The sequence below is a fragment of the Pteronotus mesoamericanus genome, unplaced genomic scaffold (assembly GCF_021234165.1).
Source record: "Pteronotus mesoamericanus isolate MK-2021 breed Mesoamerican mustached bat unplaced genomic scaffold, CSHL_Meso_final contig_203, whole genome shotgun sequence".
In the NCBI taxonomy this organism is placed as follows: Eukaryota; Metazoa; Chordata; class Mammalia; order Chiroptera; family Mormoopidae; genus Pteronotus; species Pteronotus mesoamericanus.
This window is the reverse complement of record NW_026555087.1, coordinates 305,220-324,857: the sequence shown is the minus strand read 5'-3', so window position 1 is coordinate 324,857 and position 19,638 is coordinate 305,220. Positions and strand designations below refer to the sequence as shown.

The window sequence follows — 19,638 nt, the reverse complement described above, 5'->3', positions numbered from 1 at the left end:
TTAGTAGCGCTTTGTTTTCAGTTGATTAAATGAATTCTGTGGTTTTGAAAATAGAAATCTGGACAGTCTTTTTTCCCGAGCCATAAAGGAAGCCACGTGGAAGCCACGTAGAAGCCTCACGTCGCTTGCCCTGACCTGTGTGAGGCACCCTGAAGCAGAAACGCTGTGGTTGCAGCCCGTCGGGCGTGAGGTGTCTGGAGTCCACCCTGGTGTCCTGGGGAGAGAGCCTTCCCTTGGCCTAGAGGGCAAGGTGTCCAGAACCATTCGGGCTTGAGGAATTATTAGGGTTAGGATTTGATGCACGTTGTAGCATTTCTGTTACTAGAAGTTAGTTCTGTGGGAAAAGCGGTATTTGGTGGCTGAAAGAACAGTCTGGGAGGTAGTTCGGGTGAGTGGAACCTCACCCCCGTGGGGACGCCCGTGCCTTCGCCACTGTTCATGCTGCTCCCGTTCCCAGTTTCCTTAAACTACTCAACATTTTTATTTACTTTTGTAAGATTGTATTTATGCTTAGAGAGAGGAGAAGGGAAGGAGAGAGAGAGGGAGAGAAACTTCGACCGGGTGCCCTTTGTGCGCATCCAGACTAGGAACCTGCAACCGAGGCGTGCGCCCCAGTCAGGGATTGAACTGCGACCTTTGGCTTTGCGGGACAGCACCCAGCCCCCCGAGCCACGCCGGTCAGGGTGCGATACTCGGTGCTCTGAGAGCGGGCTTCCCTTCCTCCTGCTTGGCCTGAGTTTGTGCTGTGCCAGAGGAGACGCTCAGCCGTGGGCTCCATGTGAGGAGACTGCACTTTGCAATTCCAGTAAAAACTTCATGTTTTCCTTCTGGCCAGGAAAAAATAGTCAAAATTCCAGAAAGTATCATAGCCAGATGTTTGTCATTGCTTCCACATGAACATCCTAAATATGGCAACGAACCGCCTTAGAACTTATTTTAGTCTGATCTCAGGAGAAAAAGTTAGTAATTGAGCATCTGGAGCTTGGGGATAATATAGGCTTTCTACAGAAGTCTATGTGTAGCTGGTATACACAGCTATTATGTGACTCTGTGCTGGTCTTTGAAACCTGTCATTTTGTCCTGAGCAGTTGATCTGTTTCTTTGACCCTGATGCCCAGGAATGTGGCACAAGGCGGAGGTGGGGACGTTGCTTCTCTCAGTTACCCAGCTCTGGAGCCCGGGCTCCCAATGCCGGTGCCCCAACCCCAGCCCACGCACATGCAGACACACGCGTGCCCGCAGACACACGCGTGCCCACGTCCACACGCACACCTGCAGGGTGGGCGTGCACAACCCCTGTCAGGTGACACAGTGACGAGGAGTCGGCCGGCAGCAGTAAAAGAGCAGGGAAACCTCATCCCTCTGATCGTGCCAGTGAAAACCCCGCAGCCGCGCAGCCGCGAAGTCCTTCCGTGGTCCCTGCGTGGGCCCTGGAAGGGCAGCCTGCCGGCTGGTCTCCCGATGGGGGTGGCACCAGGTGGTTTTAGAAGCTGGGGGCACGGAGGTCAGCGGGACAGACAGTGAGCTTGATGGTGACCAAGGAGAGAAGTCACATGGGGTGGGGAGGGGACAGGGAAGCTGGCGCACTTAGGAAGGTGGGCGGGGTGAGCCTCTTCTCAAGAAGAGTGTTCACGGACAGAAACGCCCAGGGCCATGACGACCCTGGCCCCGAGCCCAGCCAGGGCAGGCCGTGGTGGACAGGCGTGGCAGGGAAGGGCGGCAGCCGTGCGGTCCTGGTGGAAGTGGTTGGAAGCGCAGCCAGCAGGGTTCGCCGGGGGAGGAGGCTGGGCTCAGCAACACCCAGACAGCCGAGGGGTCTTCGTGCCCTCGGGGGTCTGGACTCTCATGCACAAGGGCAGGTGGCCACGGCTGTGACCTCCCACAGGTACCAGCGTCACTCTGCGACCCCTCCTCACAGCCACGCGGAGCCCCAGCACCGGAGGAGCCACACTGCTGGCCGAGGGGGAACTTTGAGGCTCTCCTCAGGCCTTGACTGCTGGGTGGCACTGATTATGGGCCTTTATTTTTAGAGAGCTCCACTAGTCGTTAGAGAAAACCATGAAAAGCGTCTGTAGGTGCCTCCAGGCTGTTGCTACTGGGATGGTCTCTGCACACGCCCTGCTGTGCATGTGGCTAATTTGGTTGTTCACAGGACACAGTTGCCACAGTGGCAGGGGGACCCTGGCCCTTCCCGAGGGCTCTCTGCCGACCGGGAAGCCGGGGGGCAGCGTCCTCGGCCACGCTCACACCCGCCCGGATGCTCAGCCAAACCCACGGCGCCTGTCCGGGCCCCCACCACGGTTCACTGAGGAATCTGCGCGCCGTTCTCCAACGCAGATCGACCGTTTCTGGTGATGAAAAATGCGTCTGTCTTAGTGCTCTCTCTTCAGACATTCATAACGTTTCCACGCGATTATACTTTTCTTGTTAGTCATTTGTAATGTGTGGCCATATTGATATTTGAAACTGGTGAAGTCACATTTTGGTAGCAGAAGAAAAGCTATTTTTTCCCTATTAAAGTAGTTTTCAGTTGTGACAACTCAGGATGACTTTCGTGCTCTAGACATTGCTGTTCTTCTGGAAAATACATTGGAACATACATGTTAAAAATACAGAACGAGCTCTTTGAAATCAAACTTATGTTAAATCAGGGACAGTCAGCTCTCCAACTGCTTGCTTCTGACTTCAACTTACATCAATCTTATGTCTTTTAAAACAACAGTAAGTAATAGGAACACACCCTAAATGGTGTTGTTAAGGTAAGTTATATTATGAAATGAAATAAACACTAACATCGTATAAAGTTGACCCTGCTAGCACAGCGACGCACAGGATAGAAACAGGCACCCTGAGAGCACCTGGCAGGGCCTGGTGGAGCCCCAGCTGGGACCCCGGGGCCTCCAGTTGCCCCCTGAGCAGCGGAGCCCGCTGCGGGGAGAGCTGCGAGCAGCTGAGGGGGCGGGCTCATTTTGGAAGTTTGTTGCTATAAAGTTCTAAAAAATACCAAATATTTTTTATTGCTGTAAATTTTCTGCAGTTTAGAAATTAATGCTGTTATTTTTAATTATTCAAATCAACTGGATTTATAAAGTAACTATCTTGTGGGGTTTTTGGCATTTTCCATGCTAAGAAGTGTTTGTAATGTATGTTTTCAAATTACAAAATTAACACATGTTCACAGTAAAAAAAAAAACAACTCAGTCAATAGAAAAGAGTACAGAGGGAAAAAATTAAAGTTAGGTCCCCAGCAATAACCTCTCTGAATTTTGGTCCTTTACCTGTTGACTTCTCGGACCTTCTTCAAGCTTCTGCAGGTACTCCTGTGCACACCCACGTGCTGGCCCCCGACTGCTTCTGTACTCTGGAGGGCTTCGGGCTGAGGACGTACAAGGGGGGACCAGAAGAAACACCCACAGAATTTATTTATAAAAGATTGTGTGTTTATTCTTACATGTTTCAACGTCAGTCACCTTTAAAGCAGTCCCCATTTGATGCAACACAGCTATCGAGACTTTTTTTTCCCACTGCTCAAATAGTGTTTGAACACGTTGATTTTGATGCCTTTTAGAGCTTCTGCCTTTTTTTGTTTCACCTCTTCCATGTCAGCAAAACATTTCTCTTTGAGGACTTTTTAAATCTCTGGAAACAGTAAAAGTCGCTCAGGGCGAGATCAGGTGAACAGGGAGGGCGGGGCGTGGGGGTCAGGCCGTTATTGGCCAAAAGCTGCTGAGCATGCAGTGCTGTGTGGGCAGGTGCGCTCGTAAATCACCCATCATGAAGTGGGCAAATGCGTTGAAAGAGTCTTCAAAAAAAATTCACTGAAGCCAAAATCAGCCTCTCATAACACCACCACCTGGTGCACTGACCCGGATGGGCTCCTAGCTCACTCGCCCGGCAGGGGAAGCCTGCACTCCAAGGGGCCCACCCTCCAGGAGATAATTCTGGGGTTTTTTAGGTCCCCCTCGTACGTGAGCTCCCGTGATTGAAGGGGTCTGGTCTCTTGCTCCTTTGGCCTCCCCCTTGTTCTGTGGGCGTGGACCCTGTGCTGGTTGGTGTCGCTGGGCTCGTTCTCATAGGCTGATGGGCACAGCACTGTCTTCCTCCTGTGAAATACACTTCTGTTTGGTCTCGGTGCCTTTTGGGCCTGAATTTGACCGTGCGTTGTGGAAAGTCAGGTGTCCTGCTGCTTTCTGTTGGCTCCACACCTGGGCCCCCCCCCCGGCGCTCTCTGCTTTGCGCCTTCCTGAATCCCATGCTCACAGCCATCGCTGTGCACGCACCACCTCCCGTGTGCGCCTCGGGAGCACTTGGCATGTGTCACTTAGTTCTGTCCTCACTGTTGGCATAATTATTCGTGTTATTTTATACTGGAGAAAATTAAGATCCAGAGAGTTTTAAAAACTTAACCTAGTACTGGAAGTTCCAGCCAGGACAATTAAGAAAAAAAGAAAAGAGGAAAAATGAAACAAAAGACATCCAGATTGGAAAGGAAGATATGAAACTATCTCTATAGATGACATTATCATTTAAATGGAAAATCCTAAGGAAGCTACCAAAAAAAAACCCAACCCATATTAGAACTAATAAATGCAGCAAGATTGCAGGATGCAAGATCAATATGCACACATTTGTATCTCTGTACACTAGCAATGAGCAATCCCCCCGCAAAAATGAAGAAAACAACTTACCCTGGCCACTGGCTCAGTGGGTTTGGAGCATCATTCCCAACACTTAAAGGGCGCGTGTGGGAGGCAACAGATGGATGTTTCTTTCTCACATCAATGTCTGTCTTTCTCTCTCTTCCCCTTCCTCTCTCCAAAGGGGAAAAAAAATCAGTAAAAGAATATATCCTCGAGTGAGGGTTAAAAAAAGAATAAAGAAAACAATTTCATTTACAATGGCATCAAAAAAGAATAAAGTTCTTAGGGAATGAATTTAACAAAAGAACCTCAAAATTATACACTTCCTGGTAGTCAACTACTAATTTCTTGAAGGGGAACTCTGTAGTTATAAACCATAAAAAGAGTTTCAAATAGCCAATTAGTCTCCTGGAGATTTTGAATTAAACGATTCATAGAGAAAAAATTACAAAGAAAAATAATCCAGAGAGGTCTTTTCGCCTTCCCAGTATAATTATAAAAATAATTGGAAATTTCCAAGCACAATAAAATTCTAGTTAAAATACAATTCACTGGTGTTTGTTTATAGGATCAAATTATCCTCCATTTTGTATTGTCCATCCATTTTTCAAAACTTAAATTTTACTTGTATTTTCTGTGAATCCAGCTACATAAATACATACTATTCTTTACGTTGCAATTTTTTACCTAAAAACTAAACACAATAATATATGTGAAATCCTGAAATAATTGACTGTCTTTTCCATTCTGCATTTACCTCTGGCCTGACCGCTGGGAGTCCTGCTTGTGATAGAACCAAATGGAACATTTTCTCTGAAAAGCTCTATTGATTAAGGCGGGGAGGGACTACATGCTACTAAAAACAAATTTGGTAAACGTCGTCCTGTGTTTTCTGAAAGATGTGAATTTTAAAGAAAAATTTAAATGCCAGAACCAAGTATCAGAAGAGACTTAGATTCCTCCCCCCCCCCCTTAATAAACACCTGCAGATTTACAGGAAAATATTTGGCCTGGAGAACATACGTCGTCCAGTTTCATTTCAGGATAGTGTTTACCAAAATACCAAAAACACTTGGTAGCAGCTGTTCCTCATGCTTCCGGGAAGGCGGCGACGTGAATCACACACCTGGGCTGGCTCGCGGGTCTTCACCCCATGTCCCCACCTCTGCAGAGGACGCCTGGCTTCGGGGACCGCCAGGGAGCATGGCTGAACGTCACGCAGAAGCATTATGAGCACCAGGGAGACTACTAACCAAAGAACAGACAAAATTTAAAAACACACTCGTGCACAGAAAACTATAAAACTTGAAAGAAATTAAAGATCTAAGTAGAAAGACATTCCATGACCATGGATCAGAAGACTTAGCGTTATCAAGAGGGTGGTACTTCCCCGCTGACTTAATGTGATCCCTGTCAGAATCCCAGCTGGCTCGCTGCAGAAATTGACAGGCTGGTTTTAAAATTTACACGGACATGAGAGGGACCTAGAATACCCAAAACAATCTTGAAAAAGAAGAGAGTTGAGGGACTCACACTTTCCCATTTCAGAACTTGCTCCCGCGCGACAGCAATCTGGTCCCTGTGGCTCTGGCGTGGGAACGGATACACAGACCGACGGGCGGGGTCGGGGGCCCAGAAACCCTTGCCCTTAGGGTCAGTCCGTGGAAACAGCGAGAAGAGCGCCAGGCGGGCCAGTGGGAAGGAGCTGTCCGCAGCAGGTGGCGCTGCGGCAGTGGGGTCTGTGCACAGGCGTGAGGCGGGGCCCCTGCCCCCACCGCACACGGAACTGACTCAGAGCCGACCAGCCACCCCAATGTCAGGATGAAGACGAGAAAACCTCAGAGTAAGTGTTCACGACCACAGGTTACAGGGGGTTTCCCGGATGGGACCGCAAAATCACAGGTGACAAGGTGGGTAAGTTGGACTTCATTAAAATAGCACTTACGCTAGACATGATACTCTTGAGAAAGTGAAGAGAAAGAGAGCACAGTATGTATCTCACACCTGTATCAGAAATGTTTATTTAGAATGTGTCTTTAGAAATAGCCCTGACCACTCATTCATGGGAAGACCAGCAGCCCCGCTCACAGCGCCGCCCGAGGCCCCACGCCGCCTGCCTGCCTTCTCCTCAGGCTCTGGTTGGTGCCTCTGCTCAGTGCTCCTGTGCTGCAGGGGCAGGTGCCTTAACTGTTTTTGAATTTCACAATGAAATTTTGGTCACAGTTTCATCTGCTAAAGAGGTGACATTTCTGCTGAGTGTCCATTTGACTTTTTTTTTGTTTCTCTCCTTTTGAATGTCCTTGAGTATTTGCAGTGATGGCTCTATGTTGATCACCCATTTTTGAAGCGAGTCAGTTGTTTCTGGATTGGCTGTTTTGAGGAGGCCCTGTGTGGGCGGCTGGTACCGACCAGTGGAGACTTAGAAGGTGTCTCGTGACCCAAGGTCCGTGTGCGGTTGAGTGTGGCCTTCGTTCCTCTCGCCTGTGGAGGTCCCTGGCCACGGGCTCCCTGCAGGGCATTGTGCACCATGGCCCGCACGTGCTCCCGTGCTCTGCCATGCCAGGCGGGCCTGTGGGACGCTGTGCCAGCGCAGCCTGCCCCCGCTGCTCCGCAGGCGGGGCCGGGGTTCGACGCCAGGCCTCGCCCTTCGCCGAGCCCCACGGCTGCGCCCTGGCACCTCGTCTGTGTCAGCCGCCCCGCCCGCGGCTGCCGGCACGCCTCCCACCAGGTCTGTGAATCAGGGCGCAGCCGCATCCTCGTTTTGCTGAAAATGGACTTTGTTTTTGTCTATTGCTTTCTTTTTTGGTTTTGAATGATTCCACAAGAGATTGAGGAATGACGGCGTAGTGCAAGAAAAAGGCCACCAGGACTTCCGGGCTGCACCCACCCCCACGCCCTGGCTCTCCTGTCCCCGTGTCTGTGGCTCCTCTGAAGGTCCTGAGTTCGGACTTCCCTTGCGTCACCCCTTGTCCAGAAGCGCCTGTCTCTTTCCCACCACTGACTGTGACATGCCTGTCTCCTCTCAATCTGCCATTCAGGCCTCCTGCTGAGATTTCATTTATTTCTCCTGTTTCTTCTTTTTGCTCCCCCACCCCCAGAGTCTCCTCAGTTAATGAACAGTAAATGTTCATTTTATTAACATTTTATTGACCTTTTTGAGGATCTTAAATATTTTAAATTTTCTTTAGCACATCCACTGTGTTCATTGGAAATTAATGTTTCTACTTTTCGAGTTGTTCTCTTTGTTTTAGGAGTTGGTTTTCAGTGTCTGGTCATTCTTGTTTGTGTACTTTTGTGAACGAGGCTCCAGATGGTCTGGTGCTGGTTTTACCACCCGGTTTTAAAGTGTGGTTTTCCCAGGTGAGCTTCCCCTGTGAGTGTGGGGCAGCGGCCTGGCCGCGGGGCCTGGCGGGGGTGTGGGTGGCACGCTGACAGACAGGTTTCCTTGCTGGGGCTGTGTTTTCACAAGCGCACACAAGCAAGGACAGGCAGGCCGACCGCTGCCTCCGCCGATGAGGGAGGAAGGAGTTGCCCGGGAGGCTACTGAGCTGAGACACCTGTTTCGCTTTGTCCCTCAGGCCCAGTTAAAGAAAAGGAGTGAAAAGTGGGTCCCTCCTGACTCCTAGAACTCCTGAGAAGTGGAGGTCGTGGGCCGGTGCCGTATCCGACATGCTCTGTGTGAACGTGGTGTCCTGTTCCATGTGGCCTCGCCGTGGTACCAGGATGCCTCCCCAGTCCTTTCCGTGACCAGAGCAGAGAGCACGTGAACCTTCCCGGCATCTGCACCCCCGTGCATTTAGGAAGCTCGTCCTGACTGTCCTCAGGCTGCTCTGTGAATAGGGGGACTTCAGGAGGGAGCGAGCAGGACAGGTGCCGCCTGGACCTCTTCCACTTTCACACCCCACGGGGCCATGCCAGCTTCTGTGCCATGCCATGTGCTTACGGCCCAAGCTGACACGTGGCAGGAGGGCCGCTGGAGATTTGGGTTTGTTCTCCCTGGTGTTACGGGGTAAAGCTGTTGAGGCTCGGAGAGTGTGGGCGTTTTCTAGGGACTGATCAGAATACAGCAACCCTGGGAACTGGGAAGTGGGTGGGAGCGGTGATTGGCTAGTGACAGGGGCAGCCGGCTGGGGGGGCGCTGAGGGACCGCGGGGCTGGAGTAGGAGCGAATCGCGGGGGCGGGGGCCACGGGTCCCCTGCACCCAGCCGGCGACCTGCTGGCAGCCACCAAGAGCACAGAGCCACAGAAACCGAGCAAAGCCTCGTTTCAGTGGACCCCAGTCTCGCAAAGCAAAGCAAGACTGGGGGCGGGGCTCAGAGCAGAGGCGACCCCTAGAAAACGCTGGCCCCCATTCGTGGCTTCCAGTGTGGGGACTGACATTGTCCTGTTTCCTTGGGTCATTGAAGAGAGGCCCTGGAGCCAAGTACGGGTGGGCCCGCTGCTGAGACGCTGGCTCAGGCCCGGCTCTGCGGTCTGAGCGGGAGCGAGGCCACATCCCCCGCCTGGGTCCAGAACCGCACCCGCAGGCAGGCGCAGCCGTCACTGCTGTGTGCCTGGAGGCGGCCCGAGTGCCTGCGACAGCGGCTGGGACCGCAGGGGCACCTGAGGCGGGGACGTGTGCCAGTGAGAACCAGGTGCCCTCAGGGCTGCGGTGGCCTTTCACGGAGTCAGGGGTGAATGGAGCCGCCGTTTCTGTGAGCTTTGCGATTGTTTTCCTTCACTGTACAAGGAAATCTGGGCCGATTTAATTATTAGACGAGAAAAATCTTCCGCTGTGAAACCAGCAGCAGAGATACTCATTCTAAAGCAGGAGTGGGCGTCTTGACGGACACTTTATAATTTGGCAAATGAACTAAATGGACACATGAAACAAACAAGTTGAAGGAAGAAATCAAGCTTTTTCAAGAGGAATTTTCCCACACTGCTTAAGACAAAGAATAAAGAAGCACTTTGTTAGCTGAGCTTGGTCGCCCGTCCGCATCCAGACAGGCTCTGTAACGGCGCTTCTGTGATGTGGACCTCCCACAATGCGCCGTATGTCTGAGCGGACCGACAGGGGAAGTGGAAACACTGAACAAAAATTGGGTTTTTAACCTGTGTTTTGTCCATTGTGTTCGTGGTGCCATTCCTCCTGCAGCCTGTCCTCAGAGCTCAGTGCTGGCCTGGGCGCTGCTCGCTCAGCGGGACGCGGCTCTGCGGGCGACGGTCTGCGTGTGCGGGACCTGCTGGGGGCGCTGCCGCGCTGCTGCTGCTGCTGCGGCTGCTGGGACGGCACTGTTCCCGCCCAGGCCCAGCCTGCGTCTGCCCGCTGTGTGCTGCTCGGGCACGTCCAGTGGGCAGGCACCACAGCTGCCTGACGGTGAATGTCTGCATTTTTAGGAAGAGAAGGTAAATTTTAAGCACAAATGTGAGTGAGTAGGAGTGGACATGTGACGGAACAGAGACACTGTGAGCAGAACCGACGGCAACATTCACTGAGCTCTGTCAGGACGCACCTTGAAAAGTGAAGAGGGGTAATCTGTGAAAAATTATTTTGGCAAGTAATGGTGAAAAATACTGTTAAAATTTGTATCTAAAAATCACTGCGGAAAAGATAGTGAGCTTTCATACATTTTGGCAGGAGAAATTCGTTACCGTTTGCGGTGTGGAGTGGAGCGCCTGTCACGGAACACAGGACTGCGTCCCCGCTGCGCCCTTCTCCTTGCAGCCCCGCACAGGGGCCGCGGCGGGCGTCAGAGCCCGGCTCCGGGGGTGCCGACAGGGCACCTGGCCAGGCCCTGGGCGGAGCATCACTGCATTACATCCCCACAAACCCTCTTCCAGGGGAAGAATGGTATTTGTTTGCCACATGAGGGACACCTAGGCTCAGCATGCCCACCACGCGAGCAGCCAGGACTCCGCTCAGACTCTGCTCTGCGGCTGCTCCGCAGAGCCTTGCCCGGTCGGGGAGTGGGGCGCCGCTGGCACGACTGCGGTCAGGTCTCCGTGGCGGGCACGGCTCCGCACCCCGGCACGTGCGTGTGCGCTGAGTGGCTGTGGGCCGCGGCCCCTGAGGGTGCCAGGTGTGCCGGTTCGGCCCCGGTCCTGCCCCATCCCCAGGGCCCAGGGTATGTTTAGTCATTTGCTGGCGGAGGCACTATTTGGAACAGGCTTGTTTATATGCATGGTTTTGCACCTGTGAATTACTTGTTAGAAGTGGAGTTTTTGAGAGAATGGCCCCACCCCCTCCCCGCGGGTGCTCAGACTCTGAGCTCTGCCCGTCTGATGGGCACAGCATGGAATCTCAGCTGCATTTTGGTTTTCACATCTCTCATGAATGCAGGGAGCCTCTGTGTGTATCTGTCAACATCATTTAGGTTTGTTTTGTGAACAGCTTTGTTCTTTGACTATTTTTCTTTTCAGCTCTAATCTCATCACTGATTTTTGAAGTTTGCTATGTTTTAAGGAAATTAGCCCTTTGTCTGTAATAGGAGCCAGAAGTGTTTTTCCCCTTTCTGTCTTTGAAAAAGTCTTTTGACTTTACAGTGCTTCTTTCTGGGCAGTCTTTGATTTTGTGTTTTCAGTCTCTCTGTCCTGCTCTTATGGCCTCTGGCTTCCGAGTGTCCTGAGAATGGCCTGCTCCCCCCTCCACCCCCAGCACAAAACAGTATCATCTCATTGCGTCGCTTTCATGAATACATGTTTTTGTGCTTAGATGTTTCACTCATCTTGAAGTTATGTTGTGAGGTAAGACCACAACCTTATTTTCTCCAGTGGGTACCCAATAGTATTCATAGGAAAATCTGTTTTTCTCCCACTGATTGATTTGAAGTGTCACTTTTGTCAGACACTCCAGCACCTTGTATGTTGTGCTTGGATACATCTCTTCGCTGCCTTCGTAGACGTTCGCCAGGACCAAGCACTTTGATTACCATGATTTTCAACAATTTGAATGTCTGATAAAGCCACTCCTCCTGTTTCCCTTTTCCAGAAATCCCGTCCTTCCGCCTTCAGACGCGCACACCCGCTGCAGGGCCAGCCTCCCCGCTCCTCAGGCTGTGCTGCCGGCGCCTTTATCCCGACGGCGGGTTATTCCGGAAGGCCCTGCGCATCTGTGGAGGCTCTGCCCCCACCCCTGAGCTCTCTCAACAGTGGTCTTTACATGATCTCCGCAAAGCTTCCCTTCATTGTTAAATTTATCCAAGATGCTTTGCTGTTGTTGCTGCTGCTGCTACAAATGTGGTGGTTTCTTCCTTTCTGCCCTGAAAATGGTGCTGACCGGTGCATGTGAAAGCTGTTGGTGTCTTGGAATAATTTTCTTGCACCACCAGATGGAATTCCTTCTTTTTCATAATAGTTTTCTAGTTGATGCTCTTGGATTTCCCGTCATCTAGTCTCCCTGCCAATGGTTTTTCTTCCTGTTTTCTGATCTTCCCTCCTGATTCCTGTGTTGATGTCAGAGCCAGCACAGCAGCCGCGGGTGCCCTGCGGGGAGCGACCCGCCTGCGTGGACGGGCGGCGGGCGCCGGTCTCTCCCACGTCCTTTAAGAGTCGATACCAAGAGCGAAAGTGGAGTTTCATCGGACGCCTCTCGGCATCTTGGGTTCTGGGGCTCCTCCTAGGACTGGGTTTTCCCCTGCAGGTGTATTAATATAATGGAGTAATGGATGTTCTCATCTTATATTGCGTTATCCTCTATCTTTTAAATAATTTTAGTTGACTATGACGTATTACTCTTTAGTTGTTACTGAATTACATCTGCTGATATTTTATTGAGGATATTTTTATTGATATCCATAAATGGACATTTTTCTGTAGGTTGTGTGTGTGTGGATTTGCTTGGAGTTTAGGGGTTCTTTTTCACAAAAAAGACTTAGAAGGGATTCCACACTACTGTTATTTGGACCAATTTAAAATAGCTTTAGAAATGTCTGGTTCTACGCGATTTATGAAAACACCTGATTCCGATGGGTTTTGTAGGAGTCTGATACGTATTTCAGGTGACGCACAGAATCCAAAATTACTTTTCTTATGTGAACATGGGATAATTGACTTGCAAAACTTTTTCAGTTCAGTACAATTTACTCCAATTCAGGAGGTTAAACACACCTGCATACACATGCTGCTACATGTGTTCATGCATATGTCTGTGTATCATGTGTGTGTTCATATATGTGCGTAACCTCGTGTGTCCATGCATGTGTGTGTCCATTCACACGGATGTGCCTCTCCATGTGTGGATCACACATGCATGTGTATGTGTGTGTGCAGATGCAAATGTGCGTGTAACAATACGTTTCTGCAGCAGGCTGCTGAGCCCTCTCCGGGGTGCTGGGCCCTGCAGGGTAAGGATGCACCGGGCACGTGCCCCTGGGTGTCTGCCCACAGGGTGTGCGCTGACGTCCCTCAGCCCAGCGGGCAGCCTCGGGGGCAGGCCCGCTGTGCGGCCCAGGAGCAGAAGGCCGGCGGGGCGGCGCTGAGGCTGCGGAGCAGCGGCTGTGGTTTGGGGGCCGGGGGTCGGGCAGGTGGCACGCCTCGCACGCACGGACTGGGCCTGAGGACTCGTGGGCGGGGGAGACGCAGTCCCCGCCCTTCAGATCCGCAGTCGGGTCGCAGGGACGCACCCAGACGCAGGCGCGCGCAGCCACGCCGGCCGCGTGTGGCCGGAGAGGAGCACCAGGCGACGCGGCGGTAAGTGGGGGCCCGTGGGCCGGGCTCTCCGAGGACACGCTGCCGGCCAGCAGGAGGAAGGCGAGAGGGGCCTTGCTGCGCGGGGATTAGCCTGGCATGCGGGTCGCCCCCCGTGCAGGGCTGTGCACTCAAGCTGAGTGATCCTGTGGAGCCCCTACCTCCAGTCTTGCACGACTTGGTCCCTTTGGTCAGCAAGGAGAATAGAGGGAAGGGACCGCGTGGTTACGCTGGTGACGGCGGACGAAGGTGTGCAGAGGACACCTGGCTTGGAGACAGCCTCCCAGGGTGGAGGTACGACCACGTCCTGGGGCTGCCGCCTGACACTTGCACGAGGGGCGGCAGCGGGGCCTGAACGCAGGGGGCGTGCCCTTCGGTCTTTTGTGTCGCATTTGCAGTGTAGGTCGTGGGTAGCTCCCCTTTCGTTCGGAGGGACCCATGTTGCTGCATCTCTGCCTCTTCGTTAGGACAGAATGCAGGGCTCCTCCAAACAAGAATTCTCGTTTTAGGGACATGAACACTTGAGTGCACGGTCAGAAAATCGGGTGGTTAAGCCTGAAGGGGCATAATGTCCTTTGGAACAACAGAGATTTGCCTGCTCCCATAAACACTTGCGCATGTTATTTTTTAATTGCAAAAATGATGTGCCCATAGAAGAAAATGCAGACATCCCAGAAGTTCATATACAAGGTAAATGCGAGAGCCCTCGTCCCCATCCCTGCCCAGTTCATGTCCTTTAACTGTGGTTGCAGTGGTCACCTGTAGAGATGCGTGTCCAGCCTTCCAGGCTGGTTTCCATTGTATGTAAATGGGGCGTGTGTTTTGTCAAATGGGATTGTATTGTGTACACTCTCTGGGCATGGAAACTTTTTTTTCCTGAATGGAACTGCGTCTTGGACTTTATCCCGCGATCGTGCGTGCAGGGTGCTGTGCTCCCCGAGGGACGCGTGCTTTCAGGCACAGGTGTCCCACTGTCTGTCACCAGTGTGTTGCTGAGTCTGTCCTGCGTGTCCAGCTCTGCCTAGTGTGTGGGAGAGGATCTGCAGGAGGAGGTTCTGAGGCGGGAGGGCTGGGGAGAGGCGTTCTGCACACTGCATTTCGAGGTGTTTCCGAGCGGCCCGGCCTTGTGCGCCCGTGGCCGCACGTGTGGCCACACACTGTGGCTGCCCTCGTGTTGCCCTGCTGGGCACTTCTGCACCCAATTCACGGGGGGCAGCCTGAGGGACTCGGTCTCTCAGGCCAATTCCAGCCTGTAACTTTGTTCTGTGTCTTCCTCTTCAGAAGTTTTTTGTTTTTACTTAATCGGGTCCCTCGGTCTTTCCGTTGTGCTCCGCTGAGGAGACTCTGTCCACCCCAAGGGTGCAGACCTGTTCCCCTTGGTGTCGTTCGGGCCCCCAGGGTGCTGGCATTTGGAGCTGACTGCCCGCCTTGTCTGAAAAAGGTCCGGCCCTTCCCCCCGAGCATGAAGTGCCGCCCAGTGCTGTGCCGGTCACTGGGATCTTACGCAAACACAGGCTTCGAGGCCCGCCTTTTTAGTACATATCAGAGTTCGATAAAATGTTCACTGAGACTAAAAGTGGCTTCTGTAGCCTAAAGTTATAAAGAAATACGACCACAGACACTGAGAATGTAAAATTGAAGGACTTTTCTAGCTTCCTTTGGTATCAGCTTCTAAGCACAAAGAGCTCCAGACCCATTCCCTTGCTTTGCGACAGTCCGCAGCCTTCCTGGGAGGGAGGGGGAAGAAGGGGGCTGCCCGGCAGTTCACGTGCCAGGAGCAGCCCTGTGCCTCGGCGCCCGTGCCCTTCGCTGCCTGCAGCCCTGTAACCCCCTACAACGCACCCCCCCCCCCCCCGTGCTGTCTCCTGTCTCGCTGCAGCCGAGGAGCGACGGCCAGCTCTTACTGACGCGCGTGTGGCGGCGTTTGAACCTGACCGAGTGCGACTACTTCGGGCTGGAGTTTCAGAATGTCCCATCCTACTGGGTAGGTGCTTCTCACTCATTCGGAAATAGGCACTGTGCGGGCTGTAGCGTCCTCGCGACACCCACGGGTCCCCGAGAGCCTTGTGGACAACTGTCGCGATGCAGGTAAGGTGGTTCCTAGCCGGAACACAGTTGCAGTCAGAGCTGCAGCGTTGGAGCGCGTGGCTGAGAGCTGCGGAGCGTGCGCCCACCTCCCCGGAAGCAACGCGCATTGCCCTGGACGCACACGGCCGAGGGGCCCTCTCCCCGTGGCGCTGCTGGCAGGGGCCTCCTGCACCGCGGCTGCTCGGAGAGTGAGTTTTGAGCAAACGGTTTTACCAGACTGGTCGTGTGTCACTCTGTTCAGCAGATGGCCCTTTCAAAGACTGGAGCTTTAATGTTTACAGAGGAAACCGTGCGATGGAAGCCGGAACCAGCCCGGTAGTTTAAAGGCACGGTCACGCCCTGGCCTCTGCTTACACGCCGGCCCTCGCAGGCTGTGTTCTGCGCCACGTGGGCAAACATTTGTCTGCTCTCAGCAGATCCCCCAAAGGACTGGGGGTGCCGTTCTGTGTATGGTGGCGCCGGCGCCTGTGACTTAGCGAGGTCCCTGCACAGCCAGCTCAGCCCCCGCCCTCAGGGGGGCCTACGACACCTCTGCATCCCCATCAGGATGTGCCCCCTATGAGAAAGCACTGGGGCCAAATCGCCCGCGCCCACAGCATCCCTCGCCACAGGTGTCTCGCGGCCTGCAGCCGCTGAGCCGTCAGCAGAGGCGTCCTCTAACGGACTTGTTCTCTTTCCTTAAATCCTCTTCAGGTTTGGCTCGAACCCATGAAACCCATCAGTAGGCAAATACGAAGTAAGTCCTTTTTAGAACTCCTTAAAATTCTGTTCATTTAAGATACTTTGGTTCTTGAGTGGTTAAATCAGAGGGGCGGTCAGAGGCTCCCTGTCGCCAGGCTGCAGCCGTGCGGGCGTGGGGGTCGCCGTGCAGCTCGGCGCAGCCAGCTCGGCGCAGCCGCAGGACGGGCGCTGCCCCTGCTCCGGGCGGGGGTGACTTGCCCCGCGTTGGGAGGCAGCGTGCAAAAGTCAGTGCGCAGTCGTCCCGTTAGGAAATGACATTGAGGTTCTTCCTTTGATTGGTATTTTTAATAAAATAGTTAATACTGTTCTGTAATTATTAACAATTATAATCGTAAACAGTTTTTGTGAGTCTTTATTAAATTTAAAAAATTTAAGACACAAAATAATGCTCTTAGTTCTTAAATAGCTGTATAGGCCGAGTTCCCCTAGAACTCTCTAAGGACTACACTGAGGCTGTGGGGAGTAACTGTTCACTGCTGAGCTCTGGACATTTCAGTTGCCATAGCATTTTAGCAAAACCCTCTTTTCTCTTTCCTTTTTGGTAAAATTACATGGTTGTGTTGTTATAAAATTTCAGTAAAGCTGAGATACTCAGGTGAGCTTTTCTTTACAGTAATCAGGTTATTCCGGTTTAATGTGATTGTGACTGATAACATTTTTATTTCAGTGAAGTATGTAAGGAATTCAAAAATAATTTTTATTACTACTAATGTGAGCATCCTAATTTTTTAAAATAAAAATACTTTAAAATTTTAGTGTACAGTTTCCTGCCTGTTTTTAGGGTTTCCTTGAGAAACCTCCATTTGACACAAAGGTTTTTAATTTCTCTTTGATATATATGGCTGGTAGTTAGGATTCACAACTTCCTACGTAGGAAATTTCTTAATAGCATCTAATTTGGAAAGGTTTTTTTTTTAAAGATGTTGTTTATTTTTTTTTTAAGACAGGGGAAGGGGGGGGGGACATCTATGTGTGGTTGCCTCTCACGCGTCTCCTACTGGGGACCTGGCCTGCAACCCAGGCCTGTGCCCCGAGTGGGAATCAAACCGGCAACTCTTTGGTTCATAGGCTGGCGCTCAGTCCACTGAGCTGCACCAGCCAGGCCTGGAAAGTTTGCTTTAACAGTCCATTGGAAAGGACTAGCCCAACTATATCATGACACATGGGAAGATAGCAAATACAGAGATTGACCTTACTTGTGACATTTAAAGTTTTTTCTTTTTATAGGGCCGAAGAATGCAGTGCTTCGCCTGGCAGTGAAGTTTTTCCCTCCTGACCCGGGTCAGCTGCAGGAAGAGTACACACGGTAAAGAGCCTGCTCTGAACAGGGCCTTGGCCTTGCCGGTGTCCCCCACAGGGCCAGCGCGTGAGGTGCTCAGGGCATGTTTATGCAAAGAGTGGGCGGGCCCCGCACATGCCTCAGAACTCATCCTGTGTAGCAGAGAAAAGAAGCATGTTGGCAGTTAACCCTTGCAGATACAAACGTGAATGGGGCTTAGAAGGTTTGTGGTACCAATTGGAGAATAAAAAACAGGGTGTTAGGGTACAATCGAACTAGTAGTCCCTAAATGAGTATAGATGTATCTCGTGCATAAAGTTCTTAGGAATTTTGCCCATGTAGTTACTTGTAATCAACAAAACACTTAATTGGGAGAAGTACCAGGGACATGAGCCCTGTGGCTGGCGTGGCGGAGCTGCACGGGGCCGCCTCTTGCTGTTCTCCAAGTCCCGGGGGCCGTTTGCAGAGGACTGAAAGGAGGCGTCGAACCGTTGTCTGATCTGGGCAGTAGGGTTGTGGGAGGTTTTCTCTCTTGTGTTCTATGTCCCGATTTTGTAATAAGGATAAAGCAACAACCTAAAAACCGACTCAAAGCCCACGGTCAGGTGTGAGACGGTGGAGGGCCACGCGGCGTGGGGGTCGGGAGGGACGGGCTCGTCCTCGGCGTCTGAGGGCCTCCCTGCACCCAGTTGTCACGGGCCACGTGCCATGGCAGGAGCGCAGGCTGTCGGGGCGAGGAAACGGCCCCGGGCGAAGAGGGTCTGCGGGGAACACAGCTCAGTCTCCGCGGCCTGTTAGGCGCCTGTCGCTTGCCCAGAAAGTCCCCTTGGGGGGCATAGCTTCTAAATACATATCAGTATACGAGGGGGAACCCCAAAACACCCAGAATTATCTTCCGGAGGGTGGGCCCCGGGGAGTCCGGGCTTCCCCCCGAGGTGAGCGTTCCAGGAGCGCACCTGGATCCGCGCACCAGCAGGCGCTGTTGAGAGAGGCTGCGTTTGGCGGCAGTGAGTTTGTTTGGAAGGCTCTTCTACCGTGTGTGCCCATCTCGTGACGCGTGACTGACGAGCGCACCTGCCCACACAGCCCTGCGCGCTCAGCAGGTTTTGACCAAACACAGCAGGACCCGTGCCCCACCCTCCCTGCTCACCCGATCTCGCCCCGAGAGACGTTTTTTTGTTTCCCCGGATGAAAAAAGCCCTCAAAGGGAAACATTTTGCTGATGCAGAAGAGGTGAAACAAAATGGCAGAAGCTCTAAAAGGCTTCAGAATTGACGCGTTCAAAACCTGCTTTGAGCCATGGGAAAAACGCCTCGATAGGGGTGTTCCATCAACTGGAGGGCGCTCCGAAGTGACTGACACTGAAACGCCAGAGAATAGACCCACAGCTTCTATGAGTGGATTCCGGTTTTGGGGGTTCCCTCTCATACACACCTGGAAAACGATGAGTAGCAGGAAGTGTTCTGGGCCGAGGCTGTGTTTCTACAGAAGGTCCCAGTTTTATATATAAAAAATACTCGTCTGTGGTAAGAGAAGAAACGTTAAAATAAACATCTGGAGAGTAAAAGCAGAGCTCCCCTTGGTCCCTGCACCTCATGCTGCCCAGGCGAGTGCCTGCAGTGTCCCTGGCGGCGGGGCCGGTGTCACCACCGCCTGCAGCACAGGCCCGGAGGGCTTTCCCTGTGAGCGCGCACGTGGCCGCAGCTTCAGTTACTGACGGTCTTGTGCGCGGCAGCGTAGTTCCCGTTTGCCGCTCTTACAGCACTGCAAACACGCGCCCTGTGCACGCATCCCTGTGAGCTCGGGAAGCACCTGTGCTGGGGTGCTGGGGTCCGGGGCGCCTTTACGTTGGAAGAGCGCGCACTCGGGTGTGAGTTCCTGCAGGGGGAGGGAGCGCCTGACTTGTTCGCTGCCGTGTTTCCAGACCCAGAGGCGGTGCCGGCGGCCCAGCCTGTGCCCGGCAGCCCCGGCTGGTGGAATAAGCCAACGCAGCAACATCCTCAAATCACCTTCTCTGGTTACATTCTCTCCAGTGGTACCAGACGTCCCTGTCCCTCCAGCTCTAGTGAAGAAATGTTGTTCATCTGCTTCCAGATTCAGAGCCATGTTTGCATCTTAACTGGACATTTCTGCTTTTCGACCCAGGTTGTGGGTGCGCTGGTGTGTGTGACAGCAGGAAGCCATGCGCGGTGTGGGGACCAAGCCCGGCCCCTCACGGCCTG

At 52.6% G+C, this 19,638-nt stretch overlaps 1 protein-coding gene across 1 annotated transcript in view; it reads left to right on the top strand.

Annotated features, from left to right (window-relative positions):
• The window catches only part of FARP2 (FERM, ARH/RhoGEF and pleckstrin domain protein 2), an 83,023-nt gene that overhangs the window by 13,073 nt on the left and 50,312 nt on the right, over window positions 1-19,638 (top strand). Inside the window, exons 3-5 of the mRNA XM_054570422.1 lie at window positions 15,188-15,292; window positions 16,090-16,132; window positions 17,365-17,443. Of these exons, the coding sequence (XP_054426397.1) occupies window positions 15,188-15,292; window positions 16,090-16,132; window positions 17,365-17,443 (227 nt within the window). The remainder of the gene's footprint in view (window positions 1-15,187; window positions 15,293-16,089; window positions 16,133-17,364; window positions 17,444-19,638) is intronic.